The sequence below is a fragment of the Apus apus genome, chromosome 18, assembly GCF_020740795.1.
Source record: "Apus apus isolate bApuApu2 chromosome 18, bApuApu2.pri.cur, whole genome shotgun sequence".
Classification (NCBI taxonomy): domain Eukaryota; kingdom Metazoa; phylum Chordata; class Aves; order Apodiformes; family Apodidae; genus Apus; species Apus apus.
The window spans coordinates 5,492,791-5,517,058 of record NC_067299.1 but is presented as its reverse complement, the minus strand read 5'-3'; the positions used below and the strand labels follow the sequence as shown (position 1 = coordinate 5,517,058).

The window sequence follows — 24,268 nt, the reverse complement described above, 5'->3', positions numbered from 1 at the left end:
CTCTGTGTACAAAGGAGCCTCTCACCAGAACTAGCAGGGAAAAGCTTTGTGCAGCAGCAGGAAACTAAACCCTGCACACAGTCACCTCCTCTGCACTAACTAGGCCACCAGCCAATCAGCCATTACTTGAGGCAGAGATGATTTTGTTGACCTTGGGGCTGACAGTGCAATGTTCTTCCAGTGCAGTGTCAACTGCAGGACTGGGAACACTGCTGGGGAGAGGAGAGGGAGATAAAGACAAGGGGGAATTAAGAAAAAAAAAAAAAAGGGCAAGAAGAAGGAGGAAATTAGGAAATAGAAGTAAAAGCTGCAAAGCATCTTATTACGTCTAAATAGTGTATGTCTTAAAGCTGAAGTTATAAATCATACTAACAATGGTTACAGTAAAATAAAAGTGGATGTAGCCAGAGGCTACCACTGAAAAAGTCAGTCTAGACCTGCCTCGCTGCCTTTGGTCTTTAAGGATTTGATTAGTTTTTCCGCTTTCTAGTTCAGAGTCTTGCATTCAGCCCATGCTCCAGAGCCAGCTACGGCTCCGGATACAGAATGAATGATAAATTCATTTACTGAATGAAGCAACACTGTTTTCACAGCACAAGACTTAAAACACTTCTGAAGCTATAATATTTCATTAAGCTTGGCGATTCTGGTTAAAATTTATTAGTCAAAACAGAAAACTCTCATCAGACCCCATATATTCCATTAGGAGTGATATATGGTGTCTCCCAATGTCTAATTATTAACTAGGAAGTGTAAGTAAATCACCATCAGCATTAAGCCCTGACATGTGAAGACAGAGTTTGAGTTAGGCAATTTCAGCATCAAAAGGCTTTGATTTGAAACATATCCTTTTTTGCTTTCCTTCCTTCACCTCTTCACATCTTCCCTGAACTTCAAAACCCTAAGCTTGGTCTCCCACGTAAATGAACACAATTGCCTATCTGCAACAAAGTGCAACCACATCCAGCAGCCTGAAGCAAAACTGCCAGCTCCAAGCTTTCCCTACCAAAAGCTGGAACCACAAGAACAACCTATGTGCAAAGCAGAAGAAAGTTGCTAATTTAAGTTTTACTTGTCTTTGGAACAAAGCAGTGATGCTTGCCCCAAGTGCCCCTGCATGCAGGGGTTTCTGAGCTCAACAAAGTTCCACAATTAAAACCAGCCTAATTGGACTCCCTAGTCAAAGCCAAGGACTACCAGCCACACAAGTGATGAAAAGCATGCAGAGGTGACATGGATAGCCAAGGCCCATAAGCTGTGTTCACGGAGGGCTGGGAGCAGGCAGGAACTGACTTCTTTCCTGTGTCCTGAGCACACAAGAGAGCTTAAAACCTGCCCCTGCTAACAAAGAGCAGGGCAGAGTTCCCTAGGACACGTCCAAAGGCAAGAGCTTCAGAAGTAGTTAGTAGTCTCCTCACCAGTACTCCCCTGCCCTTGCCAACACCAAAGATACTATTAAAATTTACACTGTAGTCAATGCTGTGTGTGCTTTCTAAAGAATTCACCTCGAAAGGACTCCCCTCTCTAGGCTACCTACAGAGATGCACACAAAGTACATGGTACAATATTAGAGGGATTTAGAAATACCATCAGGGTGTTGTTCAAGGATAACAGAGATTCATTTCTCATTTTAGAGGTCCATTTTCATTTTAGACGTTAGGTCTCATTTTCATGCGCTATCTATCTGTGTTTCTAATACAGTTGCTGATCATTCTGATTTGCAGACCCCTAAGAATTTTCAGTTGAGACAAAGAGCTATGTACAGCTGAAATAAGCCTCGTGTCAAAAGGCTCTTTCCTCAGCCCTCACACACCAATTCAAATAAACACCTCACAAAGTTGCTCTACAGTCTGTCACAAGAAACAGTTTAGTTTACCAAGCTTAGAAATACCAGAACAAAAGAAACACTTTTTCTCTGATGTTATTAAACTCTTCAGAAAAGCCAGTGAAGACACGGGTCATCTCTGCTACAGTGCATCAAAGCCAGCTCCTCTGCCTTCCAAGTGGCACTGCTGCCTTTGAACTGGAATTTGAGAGGGACTGGCTGCTGTATGGGGAAGTTGAAACAGTCCGACTGGGCTCCCTGTGCCAATAATAATATCAAACAAGAGGCCAGTGATGTTGGAAACATGTTTATAACAACTGGAAACAACGGAAAAGCAGAACCTTGCACCATTTCTGACATCTGAATCATTTGCTGAAAGCAACAGGAAAAGATCCAGCTATCTGTGGATTCTGAAACAATGTGAAAAATGTGAGAAACACAGACTCCAGGTTTACCAGCAGCTGCTTACCTTTACCAGAACACTCTGTCACCCCTTCTGCTAAAACAATACTCAGTTTGCTAGTGAGGAACTCTAAATATCTGCAAATTGCCTTTGTGGGCTTTTATAGCTGAACTTGTATTTACTAGAGACAGTAAACAAACAGCTACTGTGGTGTGAAGGTCTGCTAAGGTTGCTCCGCTGTATCTTAACACAGAATCCTTTCAAAAGCTCAGACAAATTATCTTCATCCTACCCTTACAGAGCCATGGCATGTCACATTAAAATAATCTGTTATTGTTATCTTTTAACAGTTTAAAAAACAGTTTAACAAAATCACTGGGGGAAGCAAAAAGAGAGAAGTGATGTACAACTTGCCAAGTCCAAGTAAAGATTACAAACACTAAATGCATTCCCTCTTTCCTGCTGAAAATGCAAAGTCATTCCACTACTGAACAGAAGTTTACAAAGCTGCGTTTTGTCACTAGTTTCAATACTTCCTAATTTAACTTTTTTCTCCTTTAGTCTTTGGAGAAACATGGTAAGTCAAATGAATTTTTCCTTCTGTTTCATATTTATACACCACACAATCACTTAAAACAGCACAAATGATGAAAAGGTTGCTTCTAATCCAGGACTCAACAGCACAATTTCACACTGCATTCTGCCTGGATGGAGAACCAAGTTGTTCCTTTTCCTCTTTCAGGCTCCCACACAGTAGTACCATAACACCATTTGTATTTCTAACACCAGAGAAACTGGTGTTAGACTACAGCTGAAATATAATTTTTAAATCCCTGGAAACACCTAAAAAAAAAAAATTAATTCTCTGCAAGCTGCTTATAATGTAAAAGCCTAAGCTGCAAGATTAAATCACTGGCCAGCCTCATTTTAAGAAACATTTTACTAAAATTCAGTTTTGTATAAAATAGGCATTGACTTACATATTTTCTAATAACCCATTAAGAGAAGTTTCAAATCAAGCTTTAAAATGTGTTATTAACCATCTACCCAGCCATTTCAAAGATACATGCCTGTGATAAGAGTATTGTATTGCCATTAACCTGTGGGATGGTTTGAGACATCTCTTATTCACACAAAACTATAAATGCATCTAATTAAAGCCACAAGATCAGCTGTCCATATTAATCACTCACAAGTTTAATTAAGGTAAACCAGCTTGTCAGAAAGCCAGTCTGCTTTCTATTCTTCACCATTATCGACTTTTAATAGTTCGCTGGATTAGTAATTACTTGTTTATGGCATTATCAAATACCTGGGAGAGAAAACCAGTATGTGCCCAGGAACTTCTTCAGACCAACTCTTGCTTGGGACATGGAGAATCTAGCCCATCAAATAAAGTTTTTGAAAATGCCATACAATGTGATTTAGACACAACCACAACCCAGAAGAGAAACAAATCGAGCTACAAGTAACTTAACAAGATTCAGACTAGGAGGTTCATTGTGTGGTTACTCCTATTAACACAGGCATTTTGAACACTAAGTAAAAAAAAGGAAGTGAATAAAATCTCTTGCTCACCTGTAAAAACCAGATCTGACATACAGAGTGTCAGGAGTGCGCAGGCACATACAGTGCCACTCCACAAGGGACAACAATAACAAGTCCTACCATTAAACACTGTTCTCTACAGGATCAACTCCCTTCCTAATTAACGTGGGGATAAATAAGAAAGGTAGCAGGTCTCTTTCTCCCTCCTCAAGCCAGTTCCTTTCAACATTGCATTAGCTGAGGGATGACAGTCCTCTCCAACCTGCTGGCAGTGCTGCCTGGCAAACTGCTGCCATCTCTGCTTGACCACTTCAGCCTCCTGTTCAATGTTCCCCATTCACTCTGGCCCTGCTCAGGCCCTGGAAGTTGAGGTGATCACAGATAAAACTGATGATTGCTGATTATGGTGACATAGAACACAACCAAAATCAGGGGGAGGAGAGAGCAGGAGAGCAGAGAAAAAAAAGGGATTATGCATATTGCTAGTTCTCCTTAGGCATACCTGCTGCCATCAATGATGAACATTTGTTCTGGGAAGAGCTGCTACCAGTGGAACACTTAGCATATGAACACTAACCTAATTCCTGTTGGAAATAAAGCAATTTCCACTCTCTCCTTTACTAGGGGAGTATTTCAACCTAATAATAAAATCTCCACTGTAGCATGTCAGGCCAGCAGCTCTCTGGTAGCCGGCTGGAATTTTAAGTCTTAATGCTGCAGTATCAGCTGTAATGAATTCTACGTAAATATAACTTCTAAAAATAAAAAGCCTTTTTCTTTCCTTAAAGCCATGTGTGAACGAGAGCCTAGAAGAAGCCATTCAACTTGGGCTACTCCAATAAAAACTATAACTGCTTATAAACAAGTGAAGAATATTACAAAAGGCAAAGTGGGACGAAAAGGACAAAACTAAAACCTTAATCACTGTAAAATTCCACCAGCCCCATATGGTGAATTCCACTGAATATCAAGACCTGGACAAGAAAATTCCTTTTCCACAGGAAAAACAGATTAATTCAAGAGTTTTGTAGTATAATCTATAATAAAAGAGTACAGCTACTTATTCTGCAATCATTAACTTGTGCATATTCATCAGATCTTGTCTATTTTGCTTAATTTCACACTGAAATATACAGGAAGTTGGTTTCCAGCCTCCTTTTTTACCCTTAATAAACCATAAACAGTAATAGAAATAAACTAATCATTATAAAATGTTATTTAGAAAAATGAAAGTGATACTAAAAAAAGTGATACTAAAAAAAAGTCTGCCTCTAAAATTAAATACAAAGAAAAAATCACCCACTGAAATGTACATACAGACTTTGCAATAAGTATTATGCACAGAGGTCAGAGTTTCCGAGCAACCTGAGCTTCAACAACCGGAGATGTTACTGCCTGTTACTCTGGAAAAAAACGGTTCCCCTTCTACATTTTATTGATACGTGAACATCCACACGTGCAATCTCACATGCACACAAAAGCACTGCACAGTTATGACTCATCTGAAAGAAAACACATTAACCGTATTGTCAGCGCCCCATTGTAATGCACTCTAGCCTTTCTGAATGCAATGTTCAGCTTCAGCTTACCACCCTGACAAATAAAGGAAAGCGCTTTATGAAACCAATTTAATTGGGAGGTGACAGAAAACATACAGCCATTTTCTTTAGCCTTATCACTGAATTGGCTTCAGCTCCAATCTCTGCCAAATCCCACTCAAGAGAAGACATTAACCAGGTCAGCGGAACAGGTGCTGCACGGTGTCTGGCAAGGGGCTGGCATGCCCACAATTACTTGCACACAATGAAGCAGTAATCTTTACAGATCATCTCTCCCAAGAAGCATATTGGGAATGGGAGGAGAGGAGAAGGGTGGAAGCGAGGGAGGGAGGGAGAGAGAGAAAGAGGGAGGGATAAAAAAAAACCACAAACAAAAAGCAAGAAAGGAAAATGAATGTGTAGCTGCCTGGCAGCTCAGCAGATGTCTGTGCGTGATGTACGAGGCCAGGATGAGCTGTCGCAGCCCGCTGCCAAGGAGTGGTAAGTGATTAAAGCCTCCACCAGGCTAAGCACCATATTTAGAGTCTATGGGGTTTCACAAGTTGCACCCATTCCTTGCTGCTCTGCCAGATGTTGTTGGCTGGTCCTGCTCCTGTTTGCTGTGCGCGGGAGGCGGCAGTTGGTACAGCAAGGAATGCAATCTGGGATGTTTCCGGAGGTGCTGTACATTGAACCGGTGTCACCCATCCTTCACCTCTACCCTGTGCTGAAACAACTCCAATTTGCTGCCACTTCCCTCTTGGGAAATGGCCAAGATACAGTTGTGCCTGGCAGACCCATTTGTTTTACTCAGGTGGTTCTCTTCCCTCAATGACCTCTATTAGTTTAAGTTTTAATTTAGATTAACCCCGGCACCCCAATTAACCAGGGAGGGGAAAAGCTAAGCTGTGACCAGTCATATTTCTGAAATCACGATTTATCGCAGTTAAAGTTATTAAAGGGAAGACAAGCCATTCCTCTATCACTATTTTTCTTTTAAAAATGTAACATTTTGTGGCCAATAGCACCTTCTCTGCACAGGTCTACGTACTGTCAATCACAGCTATTTCTCCTCCACCACTTCACAGTTTTGTTACACTAACTTCATTTGTTCAGTGTTCTTGGGGACCACTTGGCCCTCAATTTCCACCTCAGGATTATCTCATGGCGTTACAGATTTGACCCCTCCAACCACTGCTCCCAACAAGACAGGCACTCTCTGATCTCCATTTTAGAGCCTACACAGATGAGCCTCACACCTTCTTCACCTGCCCAAGTGATGCTGCTCAGCTCACAGCAATAGCAGCAGAGATGCTCTTACAATAAGTACCCAGCCTGAAGAGGAGCTAGTTTGAAACATATTCCTGGTTCTGAGCCAGGCTGCCTTGAATAGATCCCTAACAAACATTAAATATTCAAACTGACCCAATTCTCCAGTTGTTGGTCTACTGCAGATATGTGCTTGGACATCTACAGCAGTAGGGTCGGAAGGGTGTTGAAAACCTTCTCAGAGGGAAAACAAGGCAGCTTTGAAGTTCTCTGTATTTCCTATCCATAAAACACGGATAAGAATTACCAACTTAATACATCCTTGTATTCATTCTTAGTCCTGGCTCTGTATATGAACACCCAAATTTTGAAAGTATTCAAGTGCTTCTGGTTAAATCAGAGCACAAGCACATGGCAACAGCTCTCCTCCACTGCCATAACACTTCACTAGCCACTCTAATAACCATTCAGATCAGAAATTTCTGCCTTTCTAAGGATATACTGATATTTGTTTAGTCCTGAAGCTAAAGCTCTCTGTGGATCATCAGAACAAAACTAGATTTTCATGCACTGGGGACAAACTTAAGAGTGAATCATACTCCTCAGTATATGGCAATTTCAGTATTTCATAAAGCTGGCACTGTCATTTACTGACTAAAGTACAAAACAAGGTTCCCCTAAGCTGCAGCCTCCATGCAGATTCCTTGTTTCTAAGAATTTTTCAAATAAAAAAGAATAACTGGCTTAAATCCAAGCTGGCACAGCTCCAAGAAAAGTACTAGAGAAGCCCTGCAGCTTTTCATTCTGTAGGTAGATGAGATGATTGAGGTTGAGATGTGAGTAACTCAGGTGCTTTTGAGGATCTACGAGAATAATTTTTCATAATGGGACTCTACCCACAGAGAACAGTCACCTTCAGAGAATGCAGTAATTTTTCTCTTGTGTAGCAGTGTTCACCAGGGAGAACTAGAGGCACAGACCTCATCCTGCAGCCCTGGCTCACTCCAGTACAGCAGTGCCAGTAACAGGCAACAGTTTATACCCACAATGCAAGCTTAAGCTCACACAGCTCGATATAGAAAGTTGAGAGTAAAGTTCTCTGAGGTATCTACAGAGATATGAGATGTTAAAACAGGAAATTGAGTTTCACTGGTAAGAGAAATTTAGAGCACAGAACCATCCACATTAGTTCTCTAAGTATTAAAAGCCAGTTGGAACCATAATTCTAACACAGATTTACCATCACCTACCTGGTGATAAAAGTCATCATCATCAAATATCTCCTCATCTATGTCCTTCAGGTGCCTGTTGGAATCTGACTGAGGGAGGACTTCCTAGAAGCACAAAAGGAACACTGAAAGCTCACGTGTGTGTATTTCTGTCCCCAACTCAGACGACATCATGTGCAGCAGCTTGTAAGCACACTTGAAGATATGAAAGAATGGAGAAAAGCTCCCAACATAACAAGCTGTTAAGGACTAGGAATACATTTAAAGGCAAGGCAGAAATGCTGCCAACGCCAGAATAGATTTATGATACCTTTACTGGGAAATAAATAGGACTGTACAAAGTCTTTCTGGCAAAATACTACAGATATTTTTAATGTAATGGCAAAAATATATCTTGCAAGTGTAGTAATTCTACATGATCTCTCAGAATTGACTATTTATTCATTCTTAAATACTAAATTAATAACACACATACTACTAACATATTCTGTAGGTTATATGCAGTATGATTTTAGAAGTAACGTTCTGCGCTAAAGATTCTAAACTACAGAGTAAAAGCAAAGTTTTTTAGCTGCTACCTCAAAAAGCAGATTTAGTGAGCATTAGTTCCTAGAGCACAGGAAGGGAACAATCACAGCCCAAATCTTGTTTTCCCCTGTCAGGAACTGGCACATGAGATAATACAAACACCATAAAACTGGAACTGAAATGTCTACATCTTTTTCTCAGCCATTACGTTACAGGAATCAATGCTCAGAAATCTTTCATAAATCTCTCACAAACAAGAATATTGCCTGCTAAAGGCTCAAACTAATTGTTTTACAGAGAGTTTCACTGCTGCTACAGGATGAGTAATATAAACAAAATACCCTTACCGAATTTTCAGGCAAAGATTCAGGGACTGGATGAGATTCCTCTTCCTGCTTTCCCAGCACTGTGTACACTGATCGCTTGGTCTGTGTCCGCCGTAGCAATCTCTCTTTGTCCATCATAATATGATCAATCTGAGTCAAGATTGAACGCTCAAAGGCACCAAAACCCTGCAACAACATTAACTAGTATCAGATAATGCAGAAAGCTTTTCCTCAAGGCAGCAGTGTTCCTCTATCTTTCCATGTCAGTGGATAAGCAGACAGCATTCCATGAGAAGGGGGTTTGGGTTTCAACGCAGGGATTTTTGCTAGGATTTTTTATTTGCTTCTCCCTCTCTCTCCCTTCCCAACCTGAGGCAACCTGACGCCTGCTTAATAAAATGCCTGTGCTGTTCTGGTTCAGATGAACTTCTCAATGATTAATACTAACTCCCAGATGTCAGGAGACCCTGGATTTTCGGGTGAAATTACTACCCATTGTATTGAAGTGCACTTGATGGAGAAGGGGAGCCACAGAAGCCCCTAGCTGTGGTATAAAACACAAACAGCTTGTTCATCAGCAACAGTGTCATTTTCATAGAGCTTTCTTGTTGCTGGAGATCGGCTATGATGACATCTGGTTGGGAGAACACCAATACTATCCAAGAGGATGGAAAAAAGTCTTGGGAAACCATTTTCCCCTGAAAACCTTTTTCCTGCCCATGTGCTCAAAACAAAATAAAGCAGTTTATGCCTTTGAAATTTGAGGGCTAAGATTGTTTCAAAACTCCTATAAGGTTGAGGAAAAGTGTGTACCTGTGTATTTAACTTGGAACATCCATGATATAAAACTTTCAAATCAACTTGTTCCACAAATCTCTGCTAAGCAATAAGCATGTCAGCACACATAAACAAAGACTTGCCTTTCCCATTTTGCCAGATGCCAGCTTTGTCTTCTCATGCCACTTCTGCAAGACGTTGTTCCGGTATGTCCTGAAGTCAACATAACGTTTGGCTATGAACTCTGGGTAGTCCTCCAGCTTTAGCTTTCGTTTGGGGAGGCTCCTTCTCTTCTCCTGAGCCTTATCCACTTGCTCTTCATCACTACTGCTAGGGATTTCATCATCACTAGAAAAAAACACAGACTACACACTCTGCACACAGGCAACCTGTGTGAACTCTCAGTGGCCCGAACACTTCCACCCATGCTTCTTCCACACCATGGGGATTTTTATGCCAGAAGACCCACAGTTTAGCCCCTCCTAAATGATCAGAAAAATTACAAAACAGACTTCCCACACTGACAGAGGGAATTCAAATGGTCATTTGACCAGAATGTCTGTGACCCAGATCCAACAGCAACTGAGAGAACAGCAGAGACTGAGTATGGTCAGGAAGACAATACGCTGTCCTGTTTGCTGGAGAGCTGGAGACCGAAGGATTCTGAAAGGTCTTGTCTGATTTTGTATTTACCTCTCAGTTTTTGATTGCTTTCCATCTACCAGATGCCTTGTGCCTGGGTATCGATAAAGCAGCTCATCCTGAAGTTCCACTAATACTTTCAGCAATGCCTCCAGGGCTTTACAACCTGCAGAACAAGAGACACGAGTGACCATTTCCCACTGACCCTTGCTTCTGCTGAAGACACAGCACTGCACTGCTTAGTTTCTCATCTTGCATCTGAATTTCTGCCCCAGCTACTGCGTGTGCCATTAACTGCTTTTCTCTAACCAGTTCAAGATGTGGTTTTATCTTCAAACTGATTTATAGCTGTTAATGTCAAACAGCACCACCCTGGGAAAGAACACTTCTTTCCTAAAGAGAGAGGGAGGACTGCCTTCTAAACATCTGTCTGGCTGCACATGGGGAGTATACTGATCTAATCTTTCATGGACAAACATTCAGGCTGCAGAGCTAAAGGATTAACATGTTGAAGAAGCAAGTGCTGTGTTCAGAAGTGTCTGATGACACTCGCATATGACAACAACCATTTTTGCTGACTAACTCATTTCTCTGCTGGGCTAAGTTCTGCAGCACAGGCCAGCTTCAGTTGAACAGTACAAAGCAACACAAGGAAAAATGTATATATATACATCCCATCTAAACTTGACCTCTGACTTGTCTTTCTTGTATATAATGTGCATGCTATAATGAGCAGAAGGAGGTAGGGCAAGATGAAAAACTGAACTCCTGCAGGGCTGTGACTACTGCTGGTTTCTATGCCGCTGTGCTCACCACGCAGGAGGTATAAGAAATTAGATTATAAGTAAAACTAAATGTAGCAAGATCTGATCTATGGGGGAAACTTAAACAATGACCTGGCAAGTTTAAAGAGAAGATTCTGATCAGAAAAGCAGAACTGCAGGCCCAGAGATCCTTAGAATGAAAGTGAAGAAAAGACTGGGGTGGAGAGGTGTACAAAAGGATCAATAAATGGTGTGAAAGTAATTTTTAGGGGGATAACTTGCAGACACAAATCCCAAATGGAGATCTGATGCTCTGTATCCAAAGATGTTCATAGCTGACAATTTTCCTGTAACTATGCAGATAAAACTCTCTTTTCCAAGGGCCTTACATTCTCCAAGGACATACAGTTGCAGCTGACTCTGGGAAGGGTTAACAGCACACTGTTGCAGCATCTGTTCTTTAAAAATAGTTCTTTTGTGGCAACCAACAAGCCTCCCTGCAGAGCGCTCTGATATAAAACAAGTGTTTGTCTAGGCCTACACAAACTCTCCCTTTGTACATTATTACACATCAATCACATGGCCAGCTCTTACAGGTGAAACACTTTGTATGCTTCTACCCAAAAAACCTAAACTGAACTTTACACACATTCATTTATATTTACCTGACACTTTTACAGAGGCACTACAAAAAGGAGAAAAAATGCACTGCCTGGAGGAACACAGCACACCACTTCAGGATCTGTTCCCTTGCAGGATATGTTCACACAGGCTTGGTTTCCCTCTCCACACCCTCAGAACAGGCATCCTCACAGGCACCACTAACCCTGGCTGAATGACCAGGTGGATTTGTCTGGAAGGCAGGAGGAGCACTGCAGTGGGAGGACATTCTCCAGAACTTCCCCTGGTGCCTCCTTCTCCCAGATCCTCCACTGACATGAAGTCAGAGGGACTGTTTTCCTTAACTCCCAAGCCTGTTTCTTTCTTTTGAGTTACCACAATATAATGCAGGCAACTTTTCACCACTTGTTTTTTTGCTATTTTTAAAATGGAGGACACAGAGATCATGGGTAGAGTGAACAGCAAATCTTCATCAGCCAGACAGAAACAGTGCAAGCAGGAATCAGCTCAGACATTCAGAGCTCTCAATCTCCCGCACGTTACCACTGTGATATTGCTCGGTTGTCACCATCTTCAGATAAATTACAGCCTGACCTCAGTACCAGGAAAGTCAAGGAGAAGATCCTTTAATATTTTTGTGGCAGATCAGCTGTTGGACTCATGCTCCTCAGCCTGTGGTTCATTATAGATACATTCCGACAACTCTTCTATATAAACCTATTAAGGGATTAGGTTTGCTGTACTTGTAAAACAGTTGTGTGTTAGCATCAAAACAATTCCACCAAACACACAAAAGCCTTTAAAAATGCATTTGTTGTATCTGTCTCCAGCTAAAGCATCAATTGCAAAAGGAAAGTGCCCCCACCCTAGCTTGAGTGCACAGCTTACAACAGCAAAATCTTTCCCACTGCCTGCAACACAGCTATATGTCCCCAGAGCTTCCAAAACTGTTTATTTTCTCCCCGCTGCCTACCCTCCAGCAGCAGTGCTAATGCACCCCAGGCAGCTTTGATCCTGTCAATTACAACTGGAGTAGCACTCCAGCTCTTCTGGGCTATAGCAGGGCCACGGCAAGCACGCGAGGAATAAAGACAGGCTCAAGCTCCCCCAGGCTGAGATATGGACCCAAACAGAAGTGGGGATGGGGAGCAATTTTATTTGGAGTTAAGGGGCTGGAGAGGGCAGGGAAGACAATGACCCTGCGTCTAACCAGGTGGGAGGGCTAATTATTCCAGACAGTGGCTTCATCACGAGCCTCTTACAGCCAGGGTAATTTCCCTGCTTTCAGTTCTTTGTATTTAATAGCGTTACTGGATGGCATTCTCATTGTTCCTGTTGGTTGCTTAAGTGTGCTGTAAACCCAACTTCAAGAGCCAAGTGTCACCCTCCCCTGCCCTCTTCCCATGCAGCCCTACCCTACCCATTTCATGGTTAATTCCAGCAGGGATTGTTTTCTTCCCAGTCTCCTCTCCCTCTTAATTTTCTTTTCCCTCTAATGCCCTCATCTGCCTTTATACCATCTGCTTTGGGGTAAATACTGAATCCATTTGTGAATGAAGGAAGCAAAAAACAAAGCCGACACCTTTAACACTGGGCCATACACCATGAGAGAAAAAACTCCAAATTACAGCTTTTTCCAGGAATTACTTTTGCATGCCCACCCTGTGTTTTTTGAGGACAGGTGGACCAAAAGTAGCTGGATCCCTTTATGGCAGTTCAGTATGAGTAACTGAAATCCCCAAAACAACAACTCACACTCTGTGTGTAGGAGAAGCCAACTAACCCCAAGACAACATGCCACCCCTCCTTCTATTAAACCTTTTCAAATTTGCCCTTAGGGAAAGAAAAAAAAAAGATGCGGAGTGGGATCCATCTGCAGCTGCTCGAAGAACAGAACAAACGTGGTTTGAATATAACTTCCAGCTTAAGTGGGACTCAAGAGTGTCTGTGGTGAGATGTTCACTTGTAAGAGTCTCTTCTAAGAGTCCATGGGAGCCCCTTCATTTTGTGTACAGGAGTGAGAAAGTTGTTCCAGATCCAGCAGACAGCATATCAATCCACCAAGAAAGCTGGGAGCCAGTATCAGTAAATCAAAGAGTGCCTTTCTGTTAATACTCTCTCATACATTCTCATTTTATACATCCTTTCACCCAGTCAGGAAGTAGCCCTGGAGTATTTAGCTGCATTCAGGGATAGCACTGCCATGTATCAAAGTGTCAAGAGACCCACCAGAGATGAAATCTGTCCTACTGCTCTCAAATCACAAAAATCGATGTTGTCAATGCCAGTGGTTATGGACAAACTGGCTGTCCTGCAGGCATCCCCTTCTGCGTGGGGTGGCTCCTGGCTGCAGGGCCCCCACCCCACCAGGCACTCCCACCACCACTGCACCTCCCACCTTCTCCTCTACACCTTCACTGCTGCTGAACCCCCAGCACTGCCATTCTGGGGACCTGTAGGTACAACAGCTTCTGTGCTCACCCAATCTAAGCTCAGCATTTCTGAAGCAAGGCAGCTTCCTGTGCAGAAAAAAGATCTGTGCTCTTTTTTCATGACCTCTAAAAATGGGGTCTCGTTTCATCTTCCGAGGCAGCTGTGGAGAGCAGCAGCTGGTGTGGAGCAGCAGGGAGCGGCCTCATGCAGGGACACGTGAAGTCTACGGGCAAAAAAAGCCGGCGCCTCAAGGCCAGGCTTTCAGAGGTATTTACAGAGAGCCAACCAGGGGGATTCCCTAAACTGCTCCACCAGGCAAGCTCCTCCCCACCTTGCCCCGTGCATCCATCCAGCAGATTCGAAGTACGATACTCCCCATTAAATTGGGGGAAAAAAACCCAGGATTTTCACGATATTGCTGTATGTTCCTGGCACCTCAGAGGGCATGACGGGCACTGCTGTAGCAGTGCTTCCCCAGGGAGCAGGGCCTGCTTGTCACTGGGAACACACCACGAACAGGAGCATCATCCCCTCGATGTACCAGCACGGAACACCGCACGCACAGGACACAGCTGAAATTCAGAGCCCACGCCAAAGCTGGAAATTAACTACTTTTTCCCCTCAATTAAATCTGAGGATCTGGCATCACAGGAATAGCGTCAGCAGGCAAGCTTTTAATTTCCCATGTACCTCCACAGGCTGTACAAAGTACTCACACAGAAAAGCTGGAACGCTGGTGTTAGAACAACAGTATGCAGAGCAAAAGCTGAGCTGCCAAGTATCAGGAGAGTTCCCCCTGCCACCGTGGAGAGCCACCCTGTCACCACTGCGTGACCAGGCGCAGTGCCCAGCGTGCTGATCACATTATGCAAATCAAAAGGAGAGGAATCAAACCTCTTTTATTTTAATAGCTGTACATAATGAAAAGTATCTTTATCAGGTAGGCACATTTATCCCGGCATTCAGATGAAGAGGGGAAATTTTCACTCCTTTCAAATGACTGTGGGACAGGAGTTAAACTACAGGTCAAAATGGCACTCAATACCCTGGCCTGAGAACAATACTTCTCATTCAATTCCACAAGCCAGCCACTTGCACTAGTCATCCCCAGCAATTAATCCCCCAAGAAACACGTTTGATTAAATCTTTTCAAGCAAATCCTTTGCTTTGCTTTTGTTAGTTCACTTCTTGTCAACATCTATTAAAATATGCCTTTAATTCTCCCACAATCTTAAAAAACACCGATTCCACTGTCTTCAACTTTAATCAACTGTATGGCCGGCATTTTTCATTTCATAATAATGTGCTGTTTGGAATTCAAGAGGCAGGCTCAACATCAATCATTCGGCAAGAATTTTTCCACTGCAATAAATATGCAAATGAGGAAAGCCAGTCAGTCGTATTTCAGGCCCGACTTGCTAGTGTTTTAAAAAAGACACAAATTTATTAATTGCCGTTGGCCAGCGGAATCCTATTACTTTGGGCATTGATTACAAAGCTGTGTGAGTGATTATTGTGCAACTCGCAGGCTATCCAGGCATGAGGAAAAATTATTAAAGCAAGGCAGAGATTATCAACTCAGAATAACAATAAGCCTTAACATTTTAGGCCTCTAACTTCTTCAACAAAGAATTACACCCCAGCTCCAGTGTATCATAATTCTGAAGTCTGTCAGTATTACTTTTGGAGCTTGCTCTATATTCCCAACAGCAGAGGAATGTTACCAGCCCGCAAAAGGCGGGGGGAATTCCTCCAGGTATTGCATCTTAAACATGAGGCTTTGGACAACAGCTTTTCTTTAATTCCCGCTGCATCACTAACTGTAGGAGGAACACTGTGGTGCACTCAGGACCTGCAATGTCTTCAGATTTGCACTCCTGTATGTCCTGGTGCCCCAAAAGAAGACAGCACAGAAACAAAAGGGTACTGATAAGCATAAGGCAGAAGGTACAAGAGCTTAGGCTAAATTACAGGCTAGCTGCAAGCCCTTTGGCAGCAGAGTGATCTGATTTTTTTAGAGGTGGTGTAGTTATGTACACAACTCATGGATTTCAGCTGAATCCTAGCACAAAGCACTTGTAAATCCATCCAGGTTATTTTAGGAAATGACAGGTGTAACATTCCCTTCACACTTCCCAAAACACTGAGCTCCTGGAATTTTACCAAATGGCAGTAGGAAAAAGGGTGGCTTTTCTGCTGATTGCAATAAAAAGGTCTGCTCTTTACCCAAGGCCCAATTTTCTGGTTCCATTGGAATGCAAATGATGCAAAAACCTTTGCAGAGGGGAAAATTGTATTCCCTCAGCACAAAGGAGCCAATGCTGCAAACCCCTTTCACACAAGCAGTTCAGCTGACTCCCAAAGAGTTACAGAACAGACTCAATTTAGTCCTTTCACTCTAATATTCCTGCATTTGACAGTAAGGACAACAGGATCAGACATAGATGAGTTTGCTAAAAGTAAAGAAAATAACTAGATGCAACAACAGAATAAAAAGGCTTGGTATTCAAGGATTTTATTAGTGGGGACTGGAGAACGGGGAAAGCTGAGAAGGGAAAGAGAAACCCTTCCATGAAGTTCACGCTCTACTGATTCGCCTCAACCGTCATCTTTTGATATCAGCCCAAACCAGGGAGAGGACGGGGCTTGTAAAAATGAGATTTATAAAAACTGATGTTTTACATTACTGTAAATGTAAAGAAGCTGACAGTATGCATTCCCAGCTCTGCCAGGCAGGAATCCCCAAGTACACATGCAAGAATGAGAGAGGAAGAGGAAACGTGAAATTTCATAGTTATTTAGATATTAAGGCCAGAAGGGAACATTAGCCCATCTAGACTGACCTCCCCATATAATACCAGGCCATTAATTACATTTATCATGACAAGCACTGAGTTTCCATCTCAAGGTAACCAATTGCCAATTAATCCAAGTTAGCTGACATTTGCACGTTTGTCTGGATGCTTTGCAAGCCTTTGTTTCCCTGCATCTTGTTTGTGGAGTACACAGACTAACATGCACAAGTATTTAGCTAAACTTAATTTAATTAGCTATTCATTATCTTGGGAAACTCAAATGTACGCAAACCTATTTGATGTGCTTGAAGTGTGGTATAATACCACAGTCCAGAGTTCAAGTGTATCAGGTCAACAACTACAGACTCTCCTACCATTTCTTGCACAAGAATTTAAGGCAGCTTTAAAATAAACCTCAAATGCCAAGAGGGTCCAGCATTTCAATTTTACCACAGCTATACAAGAGAGGTAGACAAAAATTCTGCTCAAAAGGCCTAAATACCACAAGCTAAAAGATTTGGCCCTAAGAGGGGAAAAAAAACCCACCCAAACAAACAAACAAAAAGAAGCTCGAAATTGCATGTTAAAGAAATATCCTGTAATTCTGCACTACCTCCCACATAGCATTTTTGAACAATTCACAGACAGTAACAACAAGCCACAAAATATTTGCCTGGCACCTCAGACAGCCCAAATTCTGCACATGCACAACATCCCACAGCCCCCATTACCCAACTCCACATGCACGCAAACTAACAGAGCTCCAAAACCACAACCTGTGTCTTCGTCTAAAGCTTCTCACTTTGTATCTCTTCTCTCTCACTTGCTGGCACATCCACAGAATGGTCACCTATAAGCCAGGGAGTTTCTCATCATTACTGACCTCAGTTCTTACCAAAAGCTCTCCACAGCATAGGATCATTACAACTAAATCTACAAAAAAGGGTCTGCTTGATGCATTTATTTCAGTTGAGAGGAAAGTCTTCTTTAATGTCAACAGGCTCTGTCTGGGTCAGTCCCAAAAAAGAGCTGAATAGATTCTTCATTAGATCAGAGAGGAAAGGTGAAATTTGGGGACACCTGCATCCACATCAATTTAAATCAAATCCAGCCCTGCATGACTTGACAAGCACAATGTTTTTTGTATTCATAAAGTGTCGAGACTAATACAATTCAATTAAAATGAACTACCAGTTTTAAGTGGGCTAGATCTGATCACAATAATTTACACTCAGGCTTGAAACCCAGTTCTGCTGTCACACATTTGTGCAGGTGCCCAGTAAAATCTTCAAAGCAAGAATATATTTAAGTCCATGATCTTGCCTAGCACCAATTAATCCTGTAACTGCTCTGTGTCTCTGGAAACTGTATAATCTGCCTGTGTCTCAGCTCCTCCCCCACTCCCCAGTGACACCTACCCTGCTCTATATTAATGCATTATCACCTCCAGATGTACATATGGATACATTTGAGTTTTAGAAGTGATCCATGAATAGAGATGATAACAAAACTATGAGGGAATTATTGGCAGCTGATTCCTGCAGGCTTCTCCAAAAAATCCCAAGCCTGTGTCAATAAAGCCCATTTCATCTGACAGCTTTTCTCTGCCCAGATGTGCACAGTGACAACCAAGTGCAGCAGAGGAGCAAGGCAGAGAGTGAGCCCATCTGACAGAGCACACTGCACAACCGGAGAGCAGGACACTTTGCCAGACACCCTTTCTCACAGGAAGAGGAACAGGTTCTCCAGTACCTAAAGCAAACTGGATCTTATTCAAAGTTAGTCAGTGCTTAATCAGCTTCTTCAACATGACTTACCTGGATGTTGCATAGGATGTAATTTACTTTTTTAAAGATCAGGAATCAGAGTAAGAGAATTCAGCAAAATTCCTCTATCAGAAAGACACTGAGACCATACAAACAAACATACACCAAACAGAAAATAAATAATCTTTCCCTCTGTCTTGAGTCCCTTTTCAGCAAAAAATTACAGAACTAAGCCAGAAGAAAATATAGATATTCAGTGTGAAGCATTCATACAGGAACGTTTAATATGCAAGCATGTAAAGCCAGAAGACACATGGCATCTTCGGAGGTCTCCTGCTGGCAATGAATGTAAGTGGGATTCTTAATCACATCCTAAAGAGCCCCTGTCCAGAAACAGGCTGTTTAGTCACAAGCCACAGATACGTGTCACAGAAGCGGTTACCAACCTGGTGTACCATCAGACAATGATTATAAAGGTCCATGTAGCTGGAGGCAGAAGCACAGTCCTTTACCACCACACCTACCAGAAAGGCACCCGTTTCCACTTCAGAAACAGACATTTCTGGTCAGTCCAAGTGTTTGGACTGGACTGTACTTTCTAGGAGTACCAAACACCCAGCCTTGCACAGTCCCAGGCAAGTCCTGCAAAGTTTTTTAAGTGCTCCTTTACACTCTGGAGGGATTTCAAAGGGGATAATATAGAAATTATAAATGAGGGCGGAGCCAAGGTTTCTTCTGGATAATATATCCTCCTTGAGCACAAGGAATACAGGAATTGTATCCTGTGCATAGATGCAATGCCACTAACTCATGGCCACAGAGAATGTGCATGGTTTAATCACCTAGAGTAACATCACACTGATTAGGAAAAGAAGATACAGTTCACTATAGAAAATATAAATTAAAGCTCAAACATCACTGTGAGTTGAGAATTCCAGTAGAATTTTAAAAGCTGTACACAATTTTGTAACTACTGGCAGCAGACAAGGCACTGTGCTGAAAAGTTCAGGCTGTTGCTGCTGCTCCATTAATACATTAATAACCCAGGCAGGTTTGGGGATAATGGCCTTGCGAGCACATGGAGCATTTAATTTGATTTTTTTTTTTTATCTGAGTCACTTTATGCAGGTTTATTTCCTTATTGATCACAAACCTCCGTGTAACTTCTCCACAGCTCTACAAAGTGTAAATAACAGTTAATATTTGTTGTCCCCACTTTTGCCCCTTCAATGAGCAAATCCATTCTTACAGACCTGCATGTCTACCTTGTACCAAAACCATTTCTCAAAAAACCCTCAAACTTATATTGAGCTTATGCTGAAGAACAGAAATGTGGGATTCCAGCATTTGCTCTTAATCCACTTACAGATGGAGTCAAAGCAAAAAACACCAGAAAAACTCACTGGTAGTTTGCATTTCAGGGACCTACTGAACTTTTGGAAAGTGAAAACATATACATATGAAAATATATACAGCTACTCAGCTCTTTAGTCTTTTGGTTTCCATTAGCATCTTGCCTTCTGCAAGAGCCCCAGCTGTGTTGCTATGTTTTTAATTCCTCATCTTGCCAACTAAAAACTGAAAACAACATATTGTACTATTGAAAAGTTGGAATTCCCAGCTCTTTTTCGTGAAGCAGAAATTATTGCTGTCCAACTGCTACTCACTGAAACATTCCGAGCTCAGTATTTTGCAGAAACATTGTAAAACTAAAGTAATACTTTTAATTTAAAGAAATTAAAATAGCAAGAAGAGAACTCTATGACCATATTGGGAAACCCAGCTACCCAGGGCTCATCTAACAACAGATTCTACCCTCTGTTGATTGAGAAATGTAATTTCTAAAGCTCTTAGTGCTCCCCAATTAGCTGTGGGGATTTTTGTCACTGAATCAAGATTTAACATAACAAGTCCCAAGCCTAGGAACTCTAATTCCTGACACTGGATGTTGTTGACTAATGTTGCTTTCACCTCTTCTTTGGCTCTTTCTTGCCCTTGAGGTAATTTTTGGTGACATTTTCATGACATCCACTTCTAACCTTCCCTCTCCCTTGAAAACATACACAGAAATATGAATGGCAGGCATGCAATCTTTGCGGAGCCACAGCACAGAAACTTGCACCTTGCACGCTTTTTCTATGTAAATAATGCAAGGATCCTGCGGGAACATGCCAGGGATTGGAATTTTTAATTAATGGGTCTCTTTAATGTGCAAATCAGGAGCAGATTGCAAATTCTGACTTGCATTGATTATGAAAAACATTAATTGAACGTGCAAGACCCCAAACAGAGGCAACATCTCAAGCCCTGGACTAGACTGGAAGATATGGTGCAAGAGAATACAAATGTATCTTAGAGAAACAGACCACTCCAGGCAGCAGCACCTCAGAAAGGGAAGCTGTGGGAGTTCACATGTGCAGTGCATTAAACATTAAACATTTGCACTGCATTCACAACACAGCCACTCTGATTTCAGTAGTAAAAACCACTCAGACTTTCTCTGTGGATGCAAAACAGGAATAAACATGAGCTCCATGACCACAGTTTGGGTCTCTAATTTGTACATAAAAAGGGTGACAGAAAAAAAATAATCTGGAATATAATTAAAGATTAAAAAAAAAATATGAAAGAAAAAGTAAGGCAGTGCAAACAAAGCAATGCTGTCTCTTTAAACAGAAATTCATCCCATATAAATTATGGCCATAAACTTTTCCTGCAGTGCAGCCTAATTAATTCTTGTTCTATACACAAAGGGAAATGCTGGGTGACAAATGGGTGTGAAGCCTGAAAGCTGCCAGGTCTGCAAAACATTTTCTACTTCAATTTATAAGCAATTTTGCAGTAAATCATCCACCAGAACCTGAAATCTCAGGAATCCAAGACTGTCCAAGGCACGTTGTATCATTTAAAAAACAAAACAAAAAAACCCCCACATAAAATATTACAAAATAAACACTTGAGGTTTTGTAACCATCAACCTCAAAATCTGGAAAACAAGCATGACCTTACCATTTTTTGCTCAGATTTGGCCTTAAAACTGCAAGTGTATAAAAACACTGCTGTCTATCTACTCTTCAACACAATTATAATCAAACCCTTAGGGAATTTCACTACCACCACTAGCAGTACAGAGGGTTGTCACAAGTGGGAGATAGCAAAGCAGCAAATACATGAAGGATCACTTCCCATTTAAAAAAAAATCATCCCTCCTGGGAGCACAGAGCAGAGATTTCATGAGCAATGGAAAGATTTGGGGTAAATTGTGGATAACATTCTGTGACTGCTTTCAAAGATATCCAAGGGACTTGTCCAGGACCTCAGAAGCTGAGAGCTCTCTGTGCTCTCCTGCCCTCAACAGGCTACAGTGTACACCCAGCCAAGATTTTTGGCACCAACTACTTTGTGCAATTTGAATACCAAATCTTTTTGCCCTATTCAATGACAATAATTAAAGCAAGCCAGACTTCTTCTGTGGATTTGGAATGAAGTGCTGAAGCTCCTCTGAAAGGACAGTATTATCCAGTCCAAAACAGTGTCAATGTCATGATTTTCCCAAATCCTGTCCAAGACTGAAGAGCATCACATACAATGGAACCACTTCACCATTCAGTACTGTCTTCCACTCATCTTTAAAGCTTTCTCAGGCAAAATTCTTCTGATTTTTCCTGTCTGGGGAATGGGAGCCCATCCATAAACTGGTAACAAAATTGGGATGAGAACTCAGGAGCCCAGAAATGTTTACCCAGTCCACTACACCCACTGTTCAGAACCGAGCAAAAAAGTTTATTTTAATAGAAGCCACTAAACTACTTGATCAGCTAAAATTAGAGCTTTTATTGGAAGCTGATTTATAATAAGATTATTTCCCCCCTCATAAATCAAGGCACATCAATTAACAAAAGAACTTTAAATATATTCTGATGTATATTATCAGAAAGGACTGAGTTTCACTTCCTGGACTGACAGGTCACAGCCCTGCTACCCTGGCAAAAGCTCTGTGAAGGAAGATGTAACATAGCTCAGGCTGCAGAGGTAAACATGAATCCCTCTCAAAGGGACAACACAGCAAAGTGAGAGGGAAATGGGTCTCATCCCTAGTCTTTCATAAGATCTTCATGTGTAAGTTTACTCCTTATTTCATGCTCAGCACTTTCAAACTTCTGGAAAGATCAGTTTTTCAGGGCAGTGAAAGATAGCTGCCTTGGACTACAGAGCAGCTTTTCAAAAATTACTAGCTACTGAAACCTACTTGATTGCACTACTACAGATCTTGCTTTGAAAACCAGACATAAAAAAAGGAATAGAACTTTGGTCCCTTAGAGAACACCAGAAAACACTAAACAAGTGTAGTAGTAGTAAAATGTTCCTAAATTGATTACTTTCTGTCTGCTTCCCCTGCTAACTTTGCCCAGGTCACTTCAGCTATATTTCCTTCCTGTCTTCATAGATGAAATACAGAAGACAAATTCAGGCTATCAGGAGTATCAGCGTGCTACTGCAACTGTCCTGCTCAGATTAGAAAAAGAGGGTGGGGAGGGAATCACTCAACACTTAACAGTGGATTTCCCTTTAGCATTCTGGGCAACTGAAAGATTAACCTCTCTGCTGTACTGCATACAGTGTTATACTCCATGTTCCTGGATGTATTTTGCTATGGGAAATATCAAAATGTCAACCTTTGTTTCTATTAAAGGTCTTTAATGATACTGCATTTTAGACCTGTAATGAAACATGGTGCTCAGTGCAGTTTGTAATGCATCTCATTAAATACATTAATAACATGCATTTCACTGAAAGGTCAGCTCAGTATTGTCGGGAGTTTGCCTTTTTTTTCCTTAATCACTTCATTTAAAGCAGCAGAGCTAACTTTAAAATATGAAGTACCTCACCTGCTGTAACTCCAGATAAGCTGATTAGCTACCATGTTGAGATCAGGTATAAAATCAGGTATAAGCTGTAAGATGACAGTCAAAACTTGCTGTAGGGGCAAGATTCAGGGTCAGGTTCAATGATGGTGGAAGTTCCTAATCCAGTCTGAACACGACTCATGCCAGCCTAGCCCAAAATTTTTCAGTCCAGCATGAATAAACTGGCACGTGGTGTGGCTGAATGGATACACAACCACAGCAAACCAGACGTGCAGGTGACATCTCTGATGTTTCATGTGAACGGCTGCAGACACTACTACAGTGTTTCCAATGACTGGTGCACACAAAGGGGTTTCATGGGATCCTCCATGGGGTGCACACATGTGGAGCTGAAACATTCTGGAAAGGGAGCAGTATCTCAAGATTGGGAAAGAAGAAACAGAAGTGAAAGGGTAACTAACCTGGCAAGCTTTAAAATGCTACTGGGCTTATCTGTATTATTCAAACTCACTGGGAAAATATCCTATAAGGTTCATTAATTTCTGATTAGTGAGATTAGGAAAGAAGAACAATCTGTGCATAAACACTGGCAGCTGTGGAGGTTTTGACAGCAAACTACAAACATGTCAGGGAGAAAAGTACACAAACTTACACTTGCAGTAGTCTGCATTTATTCCTAAGGGTAACATACCAGACATTTTCTCTCCCTGTGCATTTATCTTACGGCCAGTAAAAAAGGTGTCTAATTCTAAAAATTAAACAGATCCACAACACTCTGAAGTTCAGTACTTTGCCCTTATCAGCTGGAGCGTGCACATTATATTTGCCATGTTGGAGAATCTTCAGCAAATCTCATCAGATCAATATCATTAATAGTGATCCTAAGAAACAAACAGATGAAGCAGCTCCAAGCTGAAAAGATATTTGCTGTTGATT

The 24,268-nt window shown here is 41.7% G+C and overlaps 1 protein-coding gene across 1 annotated transcript in view; it reads right to left on the bottom strand.

Annotated features, from left to right (window-relative positions):
* The window catches only part of AATF (apoptosis antagonizing transcription factor), a 52,470-nt gene that overhangs the window by 23,142 nt on the left and 5,060 nt on the right, over window positions 1-24,268 (bottom strand). Inside the window, exons 5-8 of the mRNA XM_051635467.1 lie at window positions 10,137-10,251; window positions 9,587-9,791; window positions 8,688-8,852; window positions 7,834-7,917 (exon numbers count right to left, since the gene is read on the bottom strand). Coding sequence (XP_051491427.1) covers window positions 7,834-7,917; window positions 8,688-8,852; window positions 9,587-9,791; window positions 10,137-10,251 — 569 coding nt within the window. The remainder of the gene's footprint in view (window positions 1-7,833; window positions 7,918-8,687; window positions 8,853-9,586; window positions 9,792-10,136; window positions 10,252-24,268) is intronic.